The sequence below is a fragment of the Carcharodon carcharias genome, chromosome 14 (genome assembly GCF_017639515.1).
Source record: "Carcharodon carcharias isolate sCarCar2 chromosome 14, sCarCar2.pri, whole genome shotgun sequence".
In the NCBI taxonomy this organism is placed as follows: domain Eukaryota; kingdom Metazoa; phylum Chordata; class Chondrichthyes; order Lamniformes; family Lamnidae; genus Carcharodon; species Carcharodon carcharias.
Genome location: NC_054480.1, coordinates 118,236,962 through 118,259,960, shown reverse-complemented (window position 1 = coordinate 118,259,960; position 22,999 = coordinate 118,236,962). Strand labels below are relative to the sequence as shown.

The following is a 22,999-nucleotide window of genomic DNA, read 5'->3' as shown; positions in this document are numbered from 1 at the left end:
GCCATATCTTTGTTACAGGTTGCATCCAAGATATTTCATGTTAGTCTGTCTGGAAGAAGACTGCACTAGGGAAAGAAAAAAGTTGTATTTATTAGTGATAACTATTGCATGCTTGACATGACAGCCACAAAATTGGACCCCATAATGCCACTGCTGTTTTTGCTATGGAAGCCTGAAGTCCCAAATATAGTAGTCAATCCACTATACTAGTCTGGGCATGCTACGCACATGTTATGTATGTGTCGGAAGCATGTGGACTGGGCAGATCACTCAGCATTTAATGCTAACCACCCCCTAACTCACACTTTATTTTAAGGGATCAGCATGGGATTTTCAGGTGAGTTGCTTTTGACTTTCTTTTCCTCATGCAAGTTAGTCTACTGTGTTGTTGGAGGAGGTCTAAAAAGTTGTTGGAGTTATAAGGGAGTGATGCTCGACTTTTCTAAGGCGTTCAGTAGCATTTCAAGGCCTCTGAGCAAAAAACATGCACTCACTCCTGGGGCTATATATTTGCAGCCCTGTTGGGCAGAGAGCACAGGCAGTGGAGAGGGAAGCTATGCACAGGAGAAGAAGGAAGGCTCTCAATAGAAGTTTGTACCCACCTAGGATCTTCAGGGAACCTTTCTCTGACAGCCACCTCAGCCAGGAGCAGTGTCTAATGAGCAAGGAGGTGATCAATGAACTGTGCCACCTCCTTCAAAAGGACCTGCAGCCACAGAGCAGGGCAGGGATGACACTATCAATGGCCATGGAGATCACTGTGGCTCTAATTTCTAAACCTCAGGATCCTTCCAGGCTGGAGTCAACAACATTGCCAACTTCCCATAATTTGCTCTGCTTTGCTGCATCAGGGTTGCTAGGAAAGGGGATTTCAGAGACTTTTTTCAAAGCCGGGAGAAGCAGAAGAAGGGGGCCTGGGCTTTGCCAGGGTGGTGAGATTCCCACTGGTGCAGGGTGCCATTGATTGCACATTCTGTGGGCACCAGATATTTCATTCCAGCCAGCTTGGTCCTCACCTTTGCAGCAATAGTGATGTCTGAACAAGCCAGATTTCATGTTATCAAATCATTTATCTGTTCTACTCTTTCAATGTCTTGCCTCTCAAGAAAAGCTCTGATGTTGCATAAAGTCAATGTCATGTTCTGTTCTTTGTCAGCTTTATGAGTGCCGTATACAGGGTAATCTACTGGTCACAGTGAACTGACCTGACTCTTAAAAGGCCGTCAATTTTTGGGCCACTTTTCCTTGCCTTTTCCTCATATATAAACCCCTAAAAAAAGGGGCTTCTTAATTATCTTGGATTCTTCTAAATGTTTTCTTGGATATCCAACCCAAATCAACCAGAATCCTTTCATGAAAGTCTGCAGTTGAAGCTCCCTGCATCCTCATGCCATACTGCTTTACTAATCACCCATAGCAACAATGCTTCTATTTCCCTGTCTGCCCTGCAAAAAAAGCTGAAACTTGCACAGGAATGGATTTAAATGAACGTGTTTTTTACCAAGCTGTTGTCGCCTTCTTGTCCCTTATTTTGTGATTCAATGGCAAGGACAAATGAAAATTTTAACATTAACATCAACAGACAATCTTTGAGCACTTTCCACTGCCCTGTAAGACACTGCCCTGTAAGGTTCAGGAGTGGGTGTGCCTCCGATTGGCGCCTCCGATTGGGGGTGCACCGCCATTTTACGTGGGCGGGCCAATTAAGGCCCGCCCAGCATAACGTCCACCAGGAAGTGCTATGCGGTCCCTGTGCGGACGGGTGGTGGGGGGATTCCCTCAGCCGAGAGTGCGTTCTTTCGCACATGTGCCCAAAAGAGCTCGCTCACTCTTCCTGAGGCTAAGTGCTGCCTCAGGGAGATCAGCGCCAAATTCAAAAATGTTAAATATAGAAAAATAAAATTTCCCTGATGTCCCTTCATGTGACACTGTCACATGAGTTGGGAAATGTCCATCACTTTTAATTAAACTTTTAATACTTTTTAAAAACCTACATGAAACCTCATCCCGCCCATGGATGAGGTTTCATGCTTTTCCTGAAGCCCACCAGGGCTCCCGGCCTGCCCGCCAACCTTAAGGGCAGGTCCTTTAACAAGTTCAATTACTTTTTAAATGGCCGCAATTGGCCGTTGACAGGTCGGTGGGCGCACAGCTGATTCGGCTGCACCCCTGCCGACCTGAAAATTGAAATGACGTGGGGTGACGTCGGGAGTTCCGCCTAACATCATCCCGCGTCATTTTACGTGAGCAGGGCCTGTCATCCCGCGTCATTTTACATGAGCGGGGCTTGTCCCCCGCTCACCGGCCTCAATATTCTGCCCACTGTTGTAGTTGGAGTCTGAGGATCCAGCAGTCTCATTGCAGTAAATTAGAGCCATCAGTAATGAAATGATCCAATTGTACTTGAGCAAGGACCAGGCTCTTAGCAGCATAACTGCTTTTTGTCCAATCTCCGCACTTTGACCCTTTCAGCATATGTATTCTTACCAATAGTATAGCTACACAGTTAGGATATAGGTCTTCAGGTTATGAAGGCAGGCAATGCCTCTTCACCACAACCCATAGATAAAGTTGTATGACACATAGGCACAAGAGAGAACAGAGCAGAGGAAGAAAATGGTGCTAAAAATCTATCAGCAAATTAGGCATTGTAGACTGGGAGTGAGGTGTGAAAGGAAGCCTAGCCCGCGCTTTTTAGAAGACCTGAAAATAATTCCTCACTTCATTCTCTAATCTTATTTTGCTAAAATTCACAGAGGATAATAAAGTTTTACAGTACTTAAGCAAATGAAAACATGTTTTCACAATTGTATACTTTCATGAAATTGTTATGCTAAGCAACTTTTAGATTTAAATGACTATCATTTAAAATTTATATATGTTATAATATGCAGTTCACTTGAGCAGTACTGAGGGAGTGCTGCATTGTTGTAGGTGCTACCTTTCAATGAGATATTATTTCAAAATCCCATCTGCCTACTTGCTAATTCAGGTGAATGTGAAAGATGCTATTGTGTTACCCAAAGTGGAGCAGGGAATTTGCCTGGTGTCCTAATCAAATATTCCACCCTTGACAAAAGTTACAAAAGCTTTCATCTCATTGTTCTTTGTGTAACCTTGCTTAGGACAATGTGACCACAACATTTGCCTACAAATAATAGTTGTTACTGCACTTGAATGCACAATATTTGTAAGATCTTGGGGTGTTTCTGATATACGTGTTAAGATTTCAGACAAAAGGTAGACATTTAGATGCTTTTTCATGGGTGTTTGTTTAATCAAGATTGTGGCAGGCAGTACTTCTACTGTTTTCTGTTCTGTCGAAAGGTCATGAGGACTCGAAACGTCAACTTTTTTCTTCTCCGCCGATGCTGCCAGACCTGCTGAGTTTTTCCAGGTTATTCTGTTTTTGTTTTACTACTTCTACATGGCTATTTCAATCTGCCTTTCTTGTCCCAATGATAGAATCATACATCCACTTTTTCTATACTGAATATCTGTGAAGAATAAAAACTTTATTTGCCTTTTTTTTAAGTTTAAAAATGAGAATCCCCTTTCTAAATCATCTAGTTAATTTTAAATTGAGTGTATTTACTTGGTCATTTCTTTAATCTACTGGAATTCTCACAGCATGTGAGGCCCTGTGAGAAAAATCAATATCTTCTTTATTTTCATTGAGCCATTGTACACAGAACCTACATAGACCACAGCTGAATCCCAAACTTCTTACTGCTATTTACCACATGAAACAGGGAGAAGCTTCTTGATACTCACTGCCTCATTAACCTTCTCCATCCTCGGCAGTGGCAATATCTAGTTGCAACTTTTCCTACCTTGTTAGTTTGACATTGGTGTGTGTGCTGAGTTTACAGAATCAGACACATCTTAGAGGTCTGTGCACGTGCTTTGAAACGCCTCTTCTTGCTTTCATTCAGCCTAGTTCTTGCAGGACAATTGTTCACCATGATAGGACCCTCTGAATAGTGCCTCTTTTGGCAACGGTGGAGAATGATGCGGTAAGTCCCAGTTATGGGACTGTGGCAGTTCCAAGTAGGATTATTGTAGATGTGCATCTCTGTGATTCCCAGGCTCCTCAATGCTTTCTTCACCTCCTTTTCCTCTTCGTTTAGAGGTACAGAGCTGGCCAGGTGGGTTGGATTCAAGCGGAATGGTTGGTATGGCTCTGGACATTCCATTCCCTTCAGCCATGGACTTTCCAGGATGTTGGTCAGGGTGTAACGGTTTGTTGGAATGGTTTGAAGGATTCCATGGATTAGTTTCTGGCAGGAGTCTGATACATAGGCTGGAATTGTGTATGATCCTCGTAAAATGCACTTTTTCAGCGTCCTGATGTTTTCTGCACAGAAAGGAACAGTTGCTGTCACCATGAAGTACAGTAGGATACCCAGAGCCCAGATGTCCACGTGGATTCCAAAGTAGCTCTTCTCTCTAAACAGCTCTGGGGCTGCATACGGAGGGGAGCCACAACAAGTGTCTAAGGGATCATGCAGAGGAGACAGTGCACTGAAGCCAAAGTCACCCACCTTCACACAGTTAGTACCTGAATAGAACACATTTTCTGCCTTGAGATCCCGATGGATCACATTGTTCTCATGCTGAAAAAGGAAAATGGAAAGTTAGGCAAAATAAGAAGCAATCAAGGAAGGAACAGATGAGAAAATTGAGGAGTTTATAGTCTCTCAGCTTTACTAAACGTACCAGGAGCACCAGGACCACTGAATATCGGCTATCACCAGCACCAGGTCCATTTTTCTATTCCAGTAATGACTTCTTCCCAGAGCATAGCCAAGATTAACATTTGTAATATTATCATTCATTTCTCCTTACTTCTCTGACAGTAATAGGGCTAGATTTTCCTACAGGTTTTGGGGCACCAATGTTGAGACCAAATGGAGATCCTGAGGCTGCACTTTCCAGTAGCAAGACTGGCTCAGCAATTCTCTGGGAGGCAGCCTTCTACCTGGCTCTTTAGGGCTTCCTTTTTTGAATAAGGTGAGGTAACTCTTGTACACTGTTACAACCGGTCCCCGGGCAAAGTCCCCCATTTTGTTAACTTCCCAAATGGGACCTCAATTTTGTTATGCTTGTGGGTGAGGAGGAATAAGCTGGCTCCCCTTCTTTATTCAACCCCCTCAGTTGGTCACAACAAGGTTAATTTGAAAGGGAACCCTACCCCCGTGGACACCTTTTCCCAATCCAAATGTATTTTTTTTTTTAGAAGGAGCCAATTTAACCAGGCTTTCTTGAGTCAAAGAAAGGGTAAGCTTATTAGTTACAAAAAAACCTGAGTAAAATAATAAAAATGCAACACACATACACACAGATCAGAAACGAGAAGATAAGAGTCCAAATAAAGGATAAAAAGGATATACAAATCAATCTTTGGCTTGTTCATGAGGCATAGATGGTGAAATGTTGCAGCCATTAAGTTGGGTGATTCTGGTAGAGCTGACTTTGGAAGTTTCACAGTTGGTTTGGAGACACTTGGAATCTGCAGAATAGCTGAAGAGGCTGTCCTATTTTTGATTGTGGCTTTTGCTGAGCCTTGCCTCCAGCAGCAGAGCGAGAGAGAGACTTCACCTGCAACTGCAGGGGTGACCAGTTGGTCTTGTTGCTGTTACACACAGCACACCAACACACACTTCACTGCTCTGCAGCTAGCTTTTTAACCCAATTTTTTCTGTCTTGTGCCCAGAGTCTGTTTTCTTTCAATGCTGACCATTTTACACATTCTGAGGTATAAATCAACAGGAGATAGATTTCACATGACTGCTGAGATGTGGTAATCAGTCTTTGTCTCTGCAACCACAGGAGATTAAAGTTCAGTCTTTTGCATCTTTCCTATCTCCCTTTCAAGTGTCTCTGCTTGAAGAAGGCCATGACATATTTTCAGGTGCGACATTCCATGTTCTCTCAGGACAGGTCTGTCAGTATAATCCACATAGGATTTTTCCAGAAAGTAGTCACTTTACATTATTAGCCATCTTTTGCTGGGTGTCCTTGCTTGTATTTCTTTAAAAACACACTTCCTTAAAAAGTTCAATATGCCCATAAGTAATTTGTGGCTGTAATCAGCTTTTCATCGCAACACCTCCCTGAGTGCCAGAAACAAATAGCTCTAATTCAACAGCATAACAGCAGTTTGGCCATCTTGTTTCCAAGTTCAGTTGCATCTACCCAGTCCTTTCCATTGATCCTGCATGGTGGGTGCCTCTCCTGCACGGTGGATGCCTTTAGCGTGGGACAATTGCATTCTAACCATTAGGAAAAGGAGAACGATAAAATGCAACAGTGATACACCCCTCCCAATTATGTTTAGCTGACATTTTAATGTTTTAAAGTATAAGTTAGCCATAGTTTAAATATGAGTATCCTGCTATGACTTTCACAAAGGCTGCCTTCATTAGCTGTTCTTCCTTCCTTTCTCTGGGTCAGTGCTGAGGTAACCTGAAGGAGGACCCACAGAAGTTAACTACTGGTCCCAGAAGAAATAAATCCTATAAGGTTACTTGGTTCACTACAGACCTCTAGAGCTCCAGCTGTTCATTTTCCAGACAGTTAACATTCAGTGGAAAATCACTGGTTTACTGAGAGTCCAAATAGCTATATCTTGGGCTGAAAGTAACTTTGCACGGTAGCTCGGATACAGAACGCTAAAAATTGGGTTGCCCTGGTTTTTTGGGCATGAGGGAAGCAATGCACATGACCATGCCATTTGAGGTCAGTAGCACACAATTGTCATGCACCCATTTCAGCTGTATGATTGTAGCATTGGTTTGAGCAGCTCCAGTGATGCTTCTCTGTCCTCCAAGTTACCTTCAGCCTCGGCGCACAGCAGAGCATTTGCTGATCATGAGGTACCACCAGGCTTCCCATTAAAAAAAAATCATTGCTGACGGAATAACATTTTGAAAGATTGGAAGAATGTCTCAGCAGGCCAGGTTGAGGGCTCGCTGCTTTAGTGATGCTATACTGGAGACTCTGGTCACTGAAATGCACTCCAGGATGGAGGCAATGTTTTCCCGGGTGGGAAGAAACCCTCAAGACACAGGCTGAAGAGAGAATGGGAACATGGTGCCCTGAAAGTAAAGGCCTGTAGTCTGGACATGGCAGCAATGCAGGAAATAAATAAAATAACCTCACACAGGTGAGCAAGGTAAGTGAATACATCCTTACTGTGCATCTCATTCCCACCAAATCAGCAATCTCTCACTCTTCTCAAAGTGTCACATCTCCATCACTCACCCAGCTGCACTGCCTGGCACTCAGGGCCCTCGCCTAACAATCATGTACTACACCAAACCCATACACAGCTACCAATGCTGCCAGCATCACACCCACCTCTCCTTGCCTCCATACACCTTCAGCTATGGCAGGCATGTCACAAAATCACTGAAACTCTACCCTCTCTCTTGCAGAAGAAAGTTAAGCTCCCATAACAGCAGAGAGAGACAGAAGACTGGGGTACTAGGGGAGGGGTGAGGGGTGGCGGGCACCAAGATTCCATTCTGACTCGCCTGGAGGAACTGATGCTCTACATCCTGAGACCAGAGGCAATGAGGCCCATGGCATCTGGTGCAGCGCAGACTGTCCAGAATGATGGTAAGTGACAGCATTAAGCTCCTTCTCAACTTCTTCCTCACTCTCATCCAGAGATGTGACATCAAGTGGAAACTGAAGATGGTGTGACCATGGAATTCTTGCTTTCCCTCCACCCACCACCCCTCCCACCAAATGCTACCCACCCATTTCTTCTCCGCAGAAGAACTGTTAACTGGACAAATCAGTGGAGGCAACTGGAAGAGGCAGAGCTACCCCATGAATGTGATGAAAGTGCATCATCACTTGATCTTACACAGGTCACCAGCAACTCAGATACGAGCACTGCAAGGATCTTAGAGGGTGGTGCTGTATCACGGTCTGCACATGGTGAGTTATCAGACTGCAGCCAGACCAGGAAAAAAGGGTGGCTCACATGCCAGCTCCCTGGAGGTTGAGGACAGAGATGAGTTCTGCTGCAGCCGACTCGGGTGATGACCTCGATGGGGCAGCCTACAGGAGAACACTAATGATGTTGCTACTCTGCCAGTGCCCTTGCTGTTGCCTGTCAGCCAGCCAACCTGGGTTCCTGCTGCTCATACCAAGTTGGTGTAGTCTAAAGCTAGGCCCAGACCTGCTTAAGGGTGTCCTGTTTTGCCATCTGTAGTCTTCCCTATTGAAAGTCTGTAGCCTTCCACCAACCATGCTGCAACCACATGGATAGCACTGTGTAGGAGCACTAGGGGAGGCAAGGGCACCTATAAGAAAGACATTAAGGGATTGCACAAGGGTGCTTAGTTCATTGTTGTTTATCTAATTGGATGTGTTGTGGCGCAAAGATATTTTATAAAGGTTCTTGCTGGTGGCCTTTATAGCTGGATGTTGGGCAAGGAGACATTGTGGTGCAGAGTGTGAAATGAATGTGAGGGTGGTGATTGGTGGACTCACATTGAGATGGGAAAGTTGTTTGAAGTGGAAGTGTAGCCTCAAAGTCCTTTGTCTGACATTCCATTCAGTTACCAGGGGTGCAGGAAGCCCACAGGGATTGCAGCAAAGACATGTTTGGTGGACATTCTGTGTGTGGTACAGCTAACCAACATGGATCAGGCTGATCAATTAACAAGTTGACATAGGGACAACAGCCTTTTTGCTCAGACCAGAATAACAGAGGCCGTGATTGCTCTTGACCTGGATCAGGTCAGACAGAGAGCACGGTTTCTTCATGATCTACTCAGCTCAGTTGTGACTCCTTTCTTCCCACCCACCATGGATCTGGCACCGAGGCTACATCATCATTCCTTGGTTGCTGGTGCTTGGCTTCAGGGTGTCAGCAGAGATTACACTCTGTTAGAACGCAGAATATTCAAAAAGCAATGTTGACTACCTTCACCTAATATTTAAACTGGTGACTGAACCATGATGGTGTTTTACCATCTGGAGGAACAAGGCAAGTCCTCCTAACCCAGGGGAAAGCTTCAAGCTGGTAACCCTGCTCTGATCCTTCAGACTGCTCATTAGGAAACTGGTTAAATCAATGTCTACTTTCACATCCTCATTTCACCTGGTTTTAATATATAATCTCAAATTCAATTTTTGGGATCACAGGACATAGTTCTATGCACCCAAGTTGTTAAATGGCCTATTCCTACCACATAGGGTGTTCACGAAAGATGCATCTATTGTTGCAGTTGAACTGCAGTCACAGCATCACCTTGTCCTTATCCTTGTTTAAATGTCTGGCTTTTTGAGGGCTATTTGTGAACAAGCATCTCAACCTACTCCAAAAGCTCGACTTCCTCATTTCAAGAAGTCTCATCTGTCACCAGGGCAGGACATGATTTTTCAGACGATCCCTGCTTTGCAGTCCTCCAATACAACGGTACCGTCTTTATGCAGGGGATAATAGCATACCCACTTGTACTCAGTCTGAGTGTAGCACAGTCTTATGCATAATATTGTGCAGGTGATCTCTGCATTTGAACTTGCTTCACCAGCACACTCACAAAAGTGTCCCAGTTGATAGAGGCAGATGAGGATGATGATCTCAGGATTTAATACTGCTCATGGAATTTTCTAGCAAACACCATCTTGACCGCTGACCATAGTTATAAATACTTCTCTACTGAGGTGGGGAAACCAAGGTCAGGAGGCATGATCACATGGCCATTTGATTATGCAATGTCTGCATGCCACACAAACAACTGAGCACCACAAGCAACTCCAATCACTTTATTGAAGGATAAGTCCTTTAAGACATAAGTGGTATATGGAGGAGGGCAGAAGAAGAAAAGAATGACCTACCTTGTAGGGTCTTCTTCACTCTTTGAATGCTATGGCAACCTCTACACTATGCTGCTACCTGGTCCTTCCATAAGAACTTTGAAGTATATAAAATTGATACTGCTTTCTTCCTCTCACAATGTCCTCTGGCAGTCTGAAAACTAAATGCAATCTTGTGGATATGTCAGAATTTATTAATGATGCAGGAATGGAAAGATCATATAGACAATCTACCTTAAACCATTTGACCTTAAAATGAGATTGTTCATTAAATGAATGTATGAGATCAGTCCAGTTCAGTGGTGTGCTAGGAAGGCTACATCAATTTAAAGATGACAATATAAGATAGACTTTTCTTAAGCCAAGACTACATCTCCCACTTACCATATGTTTGACAGCTGCTACAATCTGAACAAATATAAATTTACTCTCATATTCCAAGAGTCGTCCCTGCGTGGAGATTCTGGTGAATAGATCCCCTCCATCTGCATACTCCAGGACCAGGTACAGTCGAGAATGTGTCTCCAGCATCTCATACAACCGGATGATATTTGGATGATGAAGTTGCTCCATAGTCAGAACTTCACTTATGAACTGTTGCCGTGAATTCTGGATCAGTTGCTTTTTATCCATGATTTTAATTGCCACCTTCTCTACAAATTACAAAGAGAAAGACATTGGTTACTTTCTAGTATAAGTGACAAGTTACTGAGTATAGTCTCTGCACTTCTGTAATGCAGTAATCGGAAGGAGTAGATAAGTTTATATCTGAGTCTATTTGATTCATCATTCAGATCCCTATATATGTAATGTGTTCAGAGCACTACATTATATATCAGGGTTGCATATAGTGGGATACAAACAAAATCCTTACTTTACTGAGATAGTGTGCTGACTGGGCTAAAGTAATCCAAGCATTTTATAGCCCTTGCATGTTTTTAAGCTGCTTTAGTATTGCCTCTCCCAATTTAATCATGGTTGGTAATCTCCCGAATGTTACTTCTATGGATCTAATATAATCTTGGGTAAATGAACATTGACAGACCAATACAAAAATAGAATTACCCGGAAAAACTCAGCAGGTCTGGCAGCATCGGCGGAGAAGAGTTGACGTTTCGAGTCCTCATGACCCTTCGACAGAACTTGAGTGAATCCAAGACAGACCAATGTTTCTTTATGATGATATGATTATGTTGTCTTGGGGCCAAGAGGACAATTCAGGAAGAATGCATTCATAGAATTGGCTTAAGAATGCCTATTATCAATTTCCGTTGTTAAACGGTTACTCATGAATCTGATGCTTTTCCTCATATTGGTATTACTCATACTACCTACTACCATCCAGATACAGGCATAATACTCTATCATTTGAGTGTCCCACTCTTTGCTGAGTGTATCTGGTCTTGGCTGTTACATCCATCATGGATGGGAAAAATTTAGGTGAAAATACAGTAATGTTGTAGGCAGCAAAAAGCCATGACTACTTTTTATAGTGCATCCTATGAATAAAATTGGGAAAATAGGAAGGGACAAAAACCATTTTAGAAGCTGTTCAACGGATCCTTTGGAAAGTGGCCCTTTCTCTTCCATATCTTTTGTTCTTAATACATGGGATCTTCCTTTACTGCATCTGCTTCCTTCATCCATCGCCTTCATTTTCTCCAACCGAGCAAGTAACAGTGCAACGTTTTATAATAATATTAAGACTCATCTAGTAAAGGTGGTGCTCACTTCCAGCCTTCAATGTTCTAGATTACTAGCGGCATCACCTTTGCCTTGGCAGCCTGAGCTGAGCCAATTATATCTTTACAACTGGGATCGACCAGTGGGATGGGGGTGTCAGGGGTTGTTGGATGGGTGATTCTGTGCCTTGCAGAAGAAAACCCTGGAAGATTATTATCCCAGTATTCATGCATGTGACTTGAATAAAATATGACCATTACTAATGATTTAATAATCACTTAATTGCTGGCCGGAATAATTAGATTTCTGTTTTGGTCCCAAGAACAGGCAGCTACATCTTTATCAGAGCAGCTTTATTTAATATTCTTGTCTTTATAATCTCTTGATGTGCTAGGATTTATGAATCTTGCCTGTTTGAATGATTTTGTGTCTTACCAAATTCCAGACCTCATTGTTGTTACAGGTAATGGGTATTTTATAACTGTAGCTGTCATCACCTTTAAGGATTGCTAATGCGCAATGCTACTGGGCATCAGGTACCAGGTCCCTGTTTTGCAAAATACTGAGGCACAAAGGTCTTCATAACCTAATTGTGCTTCAAGTAATTGGAGCCTCCGTAGCAAATGGGTATCAGGTTCATTGATTGGGCTAAGGGTAGAGGAGGTGCACAAGAGGCCATAGGCAGAGGAATCGGGAGTTTAGGTGGGGACTGGAGGTATGCAGGGAGCTGCAAAAATAGGGAGGAATGAGTATTTTAAATTTAAAGCATTGTGGGAAGAAAGCCAATGTCAGCCATTGAGAGCAGAAATGAAAGATCAGCAGGACTTGATGTGGGATAAGATACAAATAACAGAGTTTTGATGGGTCATAATGGCATTGACTTGATTGAATCTGAAGGCAAAAAAGGCATGGATGAGTATTTCAGCTGCAGAATGGGATGAGGCATATTATGGAGGTAGAAGTGGTTGATTTTTGCTACAGTGAAGATGTGGGGTTGAAATTGCAACTTGGGAGAGTAGGATACTGAGGTGACAAACATCACTCACAGACATTGCATTCCCTGTCTGGTCAATCAATGACAAGGGTACAGAGTTTTTGATAGGGGACAAAAGCAATTCATTTGGTCTTCAAACTGTTTAATTGGAGTAAATGACATTTTAAAAGCGGAGTCAGGTAAGGGCAGTTCCACTGAGCTGGACAATGGAAGAGAGGCATTGGAGGACAATACAATGTCCAACCATGTCAAAGGCTGATGCAAGATTAAGAAAGATGAGATAATTGCACCGTGGCCACATTCAGTGAGGATATCATTAGATCATTAGTGACTTTGGTTAGGGACATTTCAGTGCTTTGCTACAGGGGAAACCTAATTGGAGTGATTCAACCATGGAATTACATAAATATGAATATAGATTTGGAAGGCAGAACTACATTCAATTAGTTTGGAAATGAAAGAGAGAAAATGAAGCAAAGATTTGCAAGAACAAAGAAGTTGTGATTTTTCTTTTCGGTAGTATGTCACTATGGTGGCTTTGAAAGGGAGAAGGACAGTATACCAGGACCATTTTCAATGTAAACTAGCCTGGGGGTCAAGAAAGAATGAGTTTCATATATGTGGAGTCAAGGGAGCAGAAATTGGGTCTCATGGATAAGAGAGGAGTTAAGAGAAAAACTAGAGAAAGACATGGGTTCAGGGCTAAGGCAAGGGAAAGCTTGGGGGAGGGGAGAGTTTGGCTTTGTGGCTAAAGAAAGCAATGTTGCAGCAGAAGTTGAATGGATGGTTTCAATCTTAGTAACAAAGAAGTCTATTGAGCTCCTCACATTTATTATTGCAGATGGGGTGGCGGGGCACAGGGGAAATGGGTTGAAAGAGATGGTTTCTCTTGGAAAAAGGAAACAAAAGGCTATCTTTGCCTCCCCTTCTGAGGGGAGGGTGAGGCTGATGGTCCTTGGGGGATGTGCTTCTGCCAGGTCTAGTGATGTTTGGCTAGAGCAGCTGTATGAAAGATATATTTAATTCTGCAGCAAATGGAGGCAATGACCATGGCATGAAAGAGCAAAGACTTTGCTAGAGCCAGGGGCATCAGAGGTGGGGTCAGGGGTGTGATTGAACAATCTGAAGGCAATGATGAAGGGATGAGGAACTGTGATCTCATTGAATGACAGACAGGTTCAAGGAGTGAACAGCCTACTCCTGTTCCTAAGTTCAAAGGCCGGGGAGACCGCATAATGAAATGATTGACACTATAAGTACATCATATTGATTAACATCATCCCATCTCAGCATCACCAATAAAAGAACATTTGACGAAGTGCTCCGAATATGGAGAATAAGTTGAATCTTCCAATTTGAAAATGTTAATACTTTACTGCCCCAAAAATGTCTTAAAAAAACTGTGAGTAAGGTCCTCCCACGATCCAAAATCTATCCAGTGATCATTATTCAAACAGCAGTCAACTGATTATGAAAAGGAAGTGGTAATAAATGAACTTCACTGACAACGGTTGTGTCCGTGATAATCTGTGGGCTATATTCCCAGTGCTGGTTTGCTAGTTCCTTAATGGGCTATGTTTTCAAATTGTTAGTTTAATGTCAAAGATTGTTGATAATTGTCAGAATTTCCTCAGAGGAAAATGCCAGTGACAATTATCAACGATATAAATACTGTAGCTACAAAAGCAGGTCAGAGGCTAGGAATCTTGTGATGAGTAACTCACCTCCTGACTCCCCAAAGCCTATCCACTGAAGGGTTCTCAAAATTCCCGCATTTTTCATATCATCAACAATGATATGACTTTTGGACTTTTAAACTGTTGAGTTAAATGTAAAACCCTGCAGACAGGAGGCTGAGCCCATGAAGGCCTGGGGCTGCACATGCCCGGGCTTATTGAGTACAGTGTGGATTGTTTTACCTGAAACCAGACAACGAGAGGAGACAGAATATGCATTCTTCCCTTTAATACAATCAACCCAGAGAAAGACTTCACCTCACACGAAACTGAAGCCCAACAAACTCTTGCATAAATAATTGCTACTAACTACTAAGGCAGGAAGGCACCATCAATTCAATTATGCGAACCCATCAATACTCCACACATACAATGGCTTTCAATTCAAAAACTAGTTACTAGGCAGGAAGACAATGATAAACATCATGCGAGCCCATTAAAAATAATGAGACGTCAATCACTGGGGGAAGCCCACCAAAATCAAACAAAGAACTAACCTTGATTTGGATTGAGATAAGAAATTCGAAAGACAGTCTAACTGGGCAGTCGGTTGTGAAGGAGAGAGAGAGAGAAATCAGCTAGCAGAAGGGTGAGAGAGAAACCAGCTAGCAGGCAGTGAGCAGTTGGGAGCGGTTGAAACAGAGTTTAAGCAAGAAGATCTGGAGGTTTTGCAAGCCCGCAGGCGACATCACGGCGAAGGGCACAGGGTGGTAGGCTCAACTGAAGACAACAAGGCCGCAACCTCAGCCCTCCCCGAAGATCAACCACCCATAACCGCGTCTTCCACTCAACAGAAGAACCTTCGCAGATTCCACAGACCAGGACCGTGTGGGGATGGCAGGCCCCAGAGGACACAAAGAGCGTACCCCAAAACGGCAACCGGCTTACCTGGCTGAATTTCAAACTGTCAAGGAACCCTGGGTTGGTGAGCTTGATCCCTGACCTCTTCTAGTTCAATTTAGTTAGGTTTTGGGGGTGGGATAAGGGTAAGGGGATTAGTAGCGTGATTTTTCCCTCATTATGCCATGTGTTCCCCATTCTTAACTAAGTGTACTTTGTAAGTCTGTATAATCTCATTGTAATCCTAATGTTATAAATTCATTTGTGATTTCAATAAACTCAGTTTTTCTTGCACCAAAACCGGTTGTCTGCTGCACTTTGTCACAACCCCCAAATAAGTCCAAGGTCTAGAACCCAGGGAGTGGGAGCGATTCGCTCAGAGCGAACCACTCAGAAGTCAGAGGTGAAACTGACTCACACTACCACCCCCTACACCATCATCTACAAGGTACAAATCAGGAATGTGATGGAATGCTCCCCACTTGCCTGGATGAGTGCAGCTCCCACATCACTCAAGAAGCTTGACACCGTCCAGGACAAAGCAATCGGCTTGATGGGCACCAAATCCACAAACTTTCACTCCCTCCACCACCAACACATAGAAAGAGCAGTGTGTACCATTTACAAGATGCACCGCAGGAATTCACCAAGGCTCCTTAGATAACGCCTTCCAAACCCATGACCACTACCATCTAGAAGGACGAGGGCAGCAGATAGATGGGAACAGCACCACCTTCACGTTCCCCTCCAAGTCACTCACCATCCTGACCTGGAAATATATCGCTGTTCCTTCACTGTTGCTGGGTCAAAATCCTGGAACTCCCCTCCTAACAGCACGGTGGGTGTAACTACACCACATGGACTGCAGCCGTTCAAGAAGGCAGCTCATCACCACCTTCTCAAGGGCAACTAGGAATGGGCAATAAATGCTGACCCAGCCAGCAAAGCCCACATCCCGTGAATGAAAGAAGAAGCTAATCCCTAAATGCATTGTTTAAAGAGGCATTGCATGATGCATTAAGGTCCATACTATTTTATAATGTTTAGTTCAGAATACAATTTTAGCATTACATCATTGCACAATATCAGATTCACAACATGACACCAACTTGGATATCGTAAGGCAGACAGACTGTTGTTTCTAATCTTGGTACCAGTGTGAATTGTCCCTAAGCCCTGTATCTTTGTGTACATCCTCTTCTCCTGAAAATGTAGACAACTTATTCAAATAATCTCTCAACAATATGTTTATAATATCTCTTAATCAGCTAGACTCCTCGAAATGCAGGGTAGAATTGGGTTAAGCAGATTTACCTGTCGTCAAGCAGTGTATACCAAGCTTCACCTTTGAGAAGTTCCCAATGCCTATTTCTCCACGGAGTTTGTAAAATCCAATCCTTTTTCCAAGCATTAGTTCATTTTTCACTTTCCTGTTGTTCCTCATGTCATAAGTAAGTTTTTCAAAGGGTGTGAGTAATATGTTTTGCCCCTCCCCCTCTTCGTCATCATCTATCTTGTGTTGCACCAGCTGCTTAGCACCTTCTGTTGAGCTGAGGCAACCCCCCAAACCCTCAGTGTGAACAGAAAGCTTTGTTACAGCCATTGTTAATGTTCACAGTTTGTATCTGAAAAACTGGAACTGGAACTCCTTCACATCCCTTTAGAGAAAAGCTCAGTCAAAGCTGACAAGATGTTCCCCTCTTAAAGAAGTATCCTCTCATTGAAATAGCCGGTCCTTGTGGAATCTCATCTCTATGGAATCTCTGTTCCTAATAATCTCTTTTCCTTCCCAGACTTTGATACAAGTTAAATCCATTTGTCTCTGTACTCCAGATCTAAATGATGCTGCCACAGAAGATGGTCACTGCCATTGAGACTGGAATATTGCTACTTGATCTTCATAATCAGTTGAAGGTTGAACAACATTCACTTTATCTTCTACCCAATGAAGCGAATAGATTCTGAATGGTGGGAGCTCCTTCTTCAACCTCTACACAATACCAACGATTTCTCTGAGATGGCACTAGAGGAAAAATAAATTTAGTTTCAGCAACTGGCAGTAAGGAGATCTGTACATAAAGCCTTATTTTGTAAAGAGCCACAAAAATCCACTTGACATCTTATAAACTAGGAAGAGATTAGCCCAGAGAAAACTATTTTATATTTTGTTTGGTACTGACAAACTGCGGTTGAAGTGTCTTTGTTCAACAATTTATGCAGTACTAAAGCTCTTTTCATAGGGCAGAAAACAAACACTGAGCAGTGGCAGAAGGAAGTTTATAGTCAAAAATAACATCCTATGTGATGGGCACTTTCCATCCTTACTCTTCTTGACCTGTCTGTGGCCTATGACATGATTGACCACACCATCTTCACCAAAGGCTCTCCGCCATTGTCCAGCTGGATAGGACTGCCCTTGCTTGATTCCATACATCCAGTCATAACCAGAGAATCCCCTACAATGGCTTCTCTTCCCATTACTGCACCATTACTTCTGGAGGCTCCCAAGTATTTGGCCTCCTCCTATTTCTCATCAATATACTGCCCTTCAATGACATCATCCAAAAACAAGTGAGATTCCATATGTAAACTGATGAGACCCAGCTCCAACTCATCACCACCTCTCTTGACCCCTTTACTTTGTCATGCTGCTTTGACGAACATCCACAATTGGATAAGCAGAAAATTCCTCCAGTTAAATATTAGCTATTTTCTTCAGCTCCTGCCACAAACTTGATTCCCTAGCCACCAATTCTGTCCTCCTCCCTGGCCACTGTCAGAGGCTGAACCAGATCATTTGCCACCTCAGTGCCCCATATCCTCTCCATCACTAAAACAAATACCTCTATAATAACGCCCATCTATGTCCCTGCCTCAGCCCATCAGCTGCTGAAACCCTCATCCAACCTTTTTTTACCTTTACACTTGATGATTCCACTACTTTCCTTGTCAACTGCCATCTTGCACCTCTGGAACATCAAGCTTATCCAAAACTCTGCTGTCTGTATCATAACTCATCTCAGATCCCATTCTCCCATCACCTGTGACCTACATTGGTACCTGGTCCAGTAAAGCCTGAAATTTAAATTCCACATTCTCGTGATCCAATGCCTCATAGCTTTGCCCCTCCCTACCTCTGTAACCTCATTAAGCCCGACAATCCTCCAAGAACTCTGCATTTCCTTTGTCCCACCATTGGTAGCTATGCCTTCCCTTCAAAAATGTAATTCCGAAAGATCAGTATGTGACTAATTTTGAACATCACTGTTAAATTGGTAAAATGAGAGCTTTGTGAAAATTAAGTGTTCACATGGTGAAATGCTACATGCATTCATTTGCACATAAAGACATTTGTAAATTAACTTCTCTTGCCATTTTTGCAAGAGCACCCTATGCTCGTATAAAAGGCCTCCTGGAAAATCACCCAATGGATGTGCAGAATGGCAAAATGGCTCCTCATGTAGTTTTCCAGTTCCTGCATGCCTGAAACCAATTGGTAGGAACAATGACCATGCAGATAATTCACTCCTCAAAGAGGAAAGGTAGCAGGGCCAGTGGAAGAGAAAATGAAATGGCTGAGCATGAGCATTTTGAGAGGATGTAGGTGAATTTTCAGATTTTAGGGGCAGAGAAACAAAGCCTGAGGGAGAGCCCTCAGTGAAAATTGGGCTACGTACAGGTAGTTGTGTAGCCAGGAGATGGATGGGGGATAGTTGAGCACACAGACATGTCTCATATAGGAAACAAGCCTGAAGAGTGCAGGGGAAAAGAAAGTGGAATAAACGTGCTGATTTGAAGAGTGATACAAGATCAGACAACACAGAGACAGTGGAGACAAATGGGTGGACAGGTGGAGCCAGGTGTTATTAGCATACTTGTGAAAGCTGACTCCATGTCTTGGAGTCATTACAGCATAGAAGGAGGCCATTTGGCCTACTGAGTCCACGCTGGCTCTCTATAGAGCAATCCAGTTAGTCCCATTCTCCGGCTCTATCTCCATAGCCCTAAAAGTTTATTTCACTGAAGTGTACATCCGGTTTCCTTTTGAACTTATTGACTGTCTCCATTTCCACCACCCATGTAGGCAGCAAGTTCCTGGCCATTACCACTCACCGCTTAAAAAGGTTTTTCCTCATATTCCTAATGCATTACATGCCCAAAAGCTTAAATCCGTATTAAGTGTTCCTTGTACCATCAGCAAATGGGAACAGCTTTTCTTTCACAGTGCAAAGCACAAGGTGTTTCTGTAACTTCAGATATTGGCAAGCATAAAGTGACCCTCCTCATCCAGGAGTGACAATCCCACTCTCCCACACTTTTCCCAGTGGGCCTTCGGCATTCCCTCTTGAAGGAGGTTTGGGTCAAATTCACTTAAGTCAAAAAGGTTCAACACAGCCCTCAAAATATGTGCAACGAAGCTAATGCAAACAAGAGACAATGCTTGTAAACAAAAAAAAGGGAAAGATGTTGCCTCTAAGATGGCCAACTAAGCTGATATTAGTATGTGTCCAGTTTATTAGGGTGAGGCCTCCTGCATGGACAGAGCTTGATGTCCCAAAATCCATTCAAAGTCCTGAGGGAATTTGCATATGTTTAGGAGCCCCAGACATAACTCTAGTCTCAAAAAAGACCCAAACCCTGGATTTGGTGCACAGTGACCTTGACTTGATTTTGTAACCTTGCTGACTGTGTGTGATGTGCTGCTGGTGACAGTGGTGGTGTGGTGTCTAGTAAAATCAGGGCTTGTGATGAAAGTATATTAATTTTCAGAAAATTTTTCTGGTTTATTGTGAAGTAGATTAATGGGGCTAAGTGTAGGTGATTCTGTCTGTGTGATTTAATAACACTTAGAGTCAAATAGACTGCAAGCTTGAAATAATCAAAAGAGGTTAGGTGTAGAAATGTGCTTGACATGCTAATCAGTAAACATGGATGCTGGCTTAGCATGTAAGGTGTGAAGGGATATTGCATTTTTAGATAAGTGAAGGGATTGTTTGGATTTCAAAGGTCTGCTTACAACTAGCCGGATGAGCAAGGCCAAGGAGTGTGTTTACTTTCCCTGAAGGTTACTAACAATATTAGCAACATGGAAGTTTTTATATTATGAGGAAGATACAGTTTCAAACACATATGGAACAATATAATTTACATATTAAAAAGAGACAAATATACATAAAGGAGAATGAAAGGCTATGTAAGGAAGGCCATGTAAGATCTAACAGGAGTGTGTGAAACAGCCTTCAAGAAGCCTCCAACCATTTATGCATAAGTCTGCTATGTAAAGTGACTGAAGTTGGGGAAAAGCCATTTGGAACTCCACTGTCAAGTGTGTACTGTGTTGACTTACTGGGTTTATTTCAAATCTAAAATCTATTTTGAACTATTGCCATAAAGGGGTGTATAACTGGGAGTCAGGTTAATTAGGAATTTTAGGATTTTTTATACTAGTAAGTAATTGTAGTCTCATGTATGTGCTTATAATCTTTTATTTTGTTAATAAATATTTTAATTTAATTTTTAAAATCTTTAACGGTCTTAGTGGACTCATTACTTCTGAATTCAGTGCACACATCTGGTAATAAATAGAAATTGCAAAACCATTGTGATAGCGTGACCAAGTTTCCCTTGTGGATTTGGTCTGCCTGGCGCACATCATCTACCACATCATAACAAGTAGGTGTGAAGAGTGACCTACTTGGGCAAAGTACCAGAAAACCGTCTCTGCTTGTTGAATTGTACCCAAACAAAAGTCAATGCCTTTATGACAGCAAACTATGTTTAAAAAAAAACCACCCTGGCAACTTTATTTATGGTATGTGTAATGCTTGCATTCAAGTGTAATCCAACATGTCACACTGTCACCTTGCAAGCCAGCAGATCAGCATCCCTAATGTTTCAGGCTGAGCGGATTAGAGTTTCAATGACGCAGTCCAACAGGTCTTCTCGTAATGCCTTGTCTAACTGACCATGGTGAAGTCTCTTCCTCATTCTCTCACTCCGCTGCTGTTTACTATGTTCCAGTTGTTGGACCCTTTCCCATGAGTAAACTCAGTGCACAAGAAGAGCTGCAAGATTTCTGCCCTGTCCCAACCTCACCATAACCAAAACAAAAACAAAAATACCTGGGAAAACTCAGTTTGTCTGGCAGCATCTGCGGAGAGGAATACAGTTAACTTTCGAGTCTGAATGACCCTTCAGCAGAACTAAGTAAAAATAGAAGAGAGGTGAAGTGGTATTTTTGTTTTTGTTTTGGATTTCCAGCATCCGCAGTTTTTTGCTTTTATCATGATTATCAAAGCTGGATTGTGGCTGCACCTGGAACTGGCAATATAATAACAGAATCGCAAGTAATTTGTAGGTAAGAATAGCACTAACTTTCAGATTTGTTACGGTAAAGAAGCTCACAGTCACGTTGTTCCATTAACAGTGTCCAGCAACTTGGTGCACGAATAATTTTAGAATTGAATTAAATTGGTTACGATATATTTTAATGCCCAGATCTGTGTCAATAATATATTATGATAGAAACAAAAAACGCTGGAAAAACTCAGCAGGTCTGACAGCATCTGTGGAGAAAAAAACAAGATTAACGTTTCGAGTCCGTATGACCCTTCTTCAGAGCTCTTGAGTTTTTCCAGCATTTTCTGTTATTTCAGATTTGCAGCGTCGGCAGTTTTTTGCTTTTATATATTATAATAGCACTGCTATCAGACAGAAAATGGCTTGTCATGAATTCACAAGATTAGTTACCTGTCTAATTGAAATTGTGTAATTTTTATTTCTTCTCCATCTGTCGTAGCTTCTGTTGATCTGTCGGGTTTGTCCTGTCCTGTTGCATGAGGCGCCGACGTATCCCGCCCCCCTACCCCTGGTTTCAGTATCTTCTGGTGTTCTCTGTTCTGTGTCAGCTGCACTTGAAGTGCAGGAAGAGGCTTCAATCTCTGCCGAGTGTTACAAAGAACGAATAGCAGCAGTAAGACTGCTCACTGGGTTAATCTTATTCGGTCACTGACAGTCTTAAGAACGAGGATTAATGGAGTTACTTTTCCTTTTTTTTATATCTGGCCTGGTTATTCTTAACAGGATCTTAAGAATTACAAAAACAAAAACAGAATTACCTGGAAAAACTCAGCAGTTCTGGCAGCATCGGCGGAGAAGAAAAGAGAATTACTGCCTGGCATGAAATGACATCATTTATTAAAATGTGTCATTAGCGCAATCATTTCTTTTAGTAGAATGTAGACAAGCATTTTACATTAACCTGCCATTACTGGCCATAGCCTGCGATGCAAAGCAACTGAAATCACTTCTCCCATTATGATGTGAGAGTCACTTCTCACACAGCAATGCCAACCTACATTGATATAGTGCCTTCGACACAGGGAAAAACCTCCCAAGGGGCTTCACCGGAGCAGAATAAACAGACACAGAGCAAAGAAAGGTAAATTGGTCCATACCAGCAGCACGAAACGGGTTTGCAGCAAATCGGCAGTCAATTTTTCACAGCGCGAGCTTTCTTTTATATTTTCCATTGACTTGGAAAATGTTGCCAAAATGTTTTAATTTCAACCGAATAAAAGGCGACTGGGAAACAAGTTTCCAAAAAGACTTCAAAAACGATTGTTCTGAGTACGTCAAGTGAATGAGTGAAACAGTCACCGATTCGTTACCAGTCTGTTTTGCGTTGCTAGTGTTGATCAATTTTATCTCCGAGAGGTGTGTATTAAGAAGGGTATTAAAAGGGGAAGTTGCAGAGGTTCAGCAAAGGAATTTCAGGCTTAGGGCCTAGATGACTGAAGGCACGGTCACCAATCGTGGGGCAGAGTGAATTTGAGATGCATAAAAGGCCAGAGCTGGAGGAACACGTAGTTTCGTCTTGTGCGGGCCCCACTTCTCCCACAAAGAT

The 22,999-nt window shown here is 42.6% G+C and overlaps 1 protein-coding gene across 2 annotated transcripts; it reads right to left on the bottom strand.

The window, feature by feature from the left end:
• On the bottom strand, positions 1-21,878 carry LOC121287239 (serine/threonine-protein kinase NIM1-like). 2 transcript variants are annotated; one of them, XM_041204938.1, is made up of 5 exons: positions 21,844-21,878; positions 16,408-17,116; positions 10,225-10,493; positions 3,834-4,616; positions 1-60 (listed from the first exon to the last, which is right to left on the bottom strand). In XM_041204938.1, the coding sequence occupies exons 2-4, from the start codon at positions 16,694-16,696 to the stop codon at positions 3,867-3,869; spliced, it is 1,308 nt and encodes a 435-aa protein (XP_041060872.1). In that variant the 5' UTR covers positions 16,697-17,116; positions 21,844-21,878; the 3' UTR covers positions 1-60; positions 3,834-3,866. The 2 variants fall into 2 exon arrangements, with proteins under 2 accessions (XP_041060872.1, XP_041060871.1); XM_041204937.1 differs by having other exon boundaries at positions 15-65.
• Between the last annotated feature and the right edge of the window lie 1,121 nt (positions 21,879-22,999).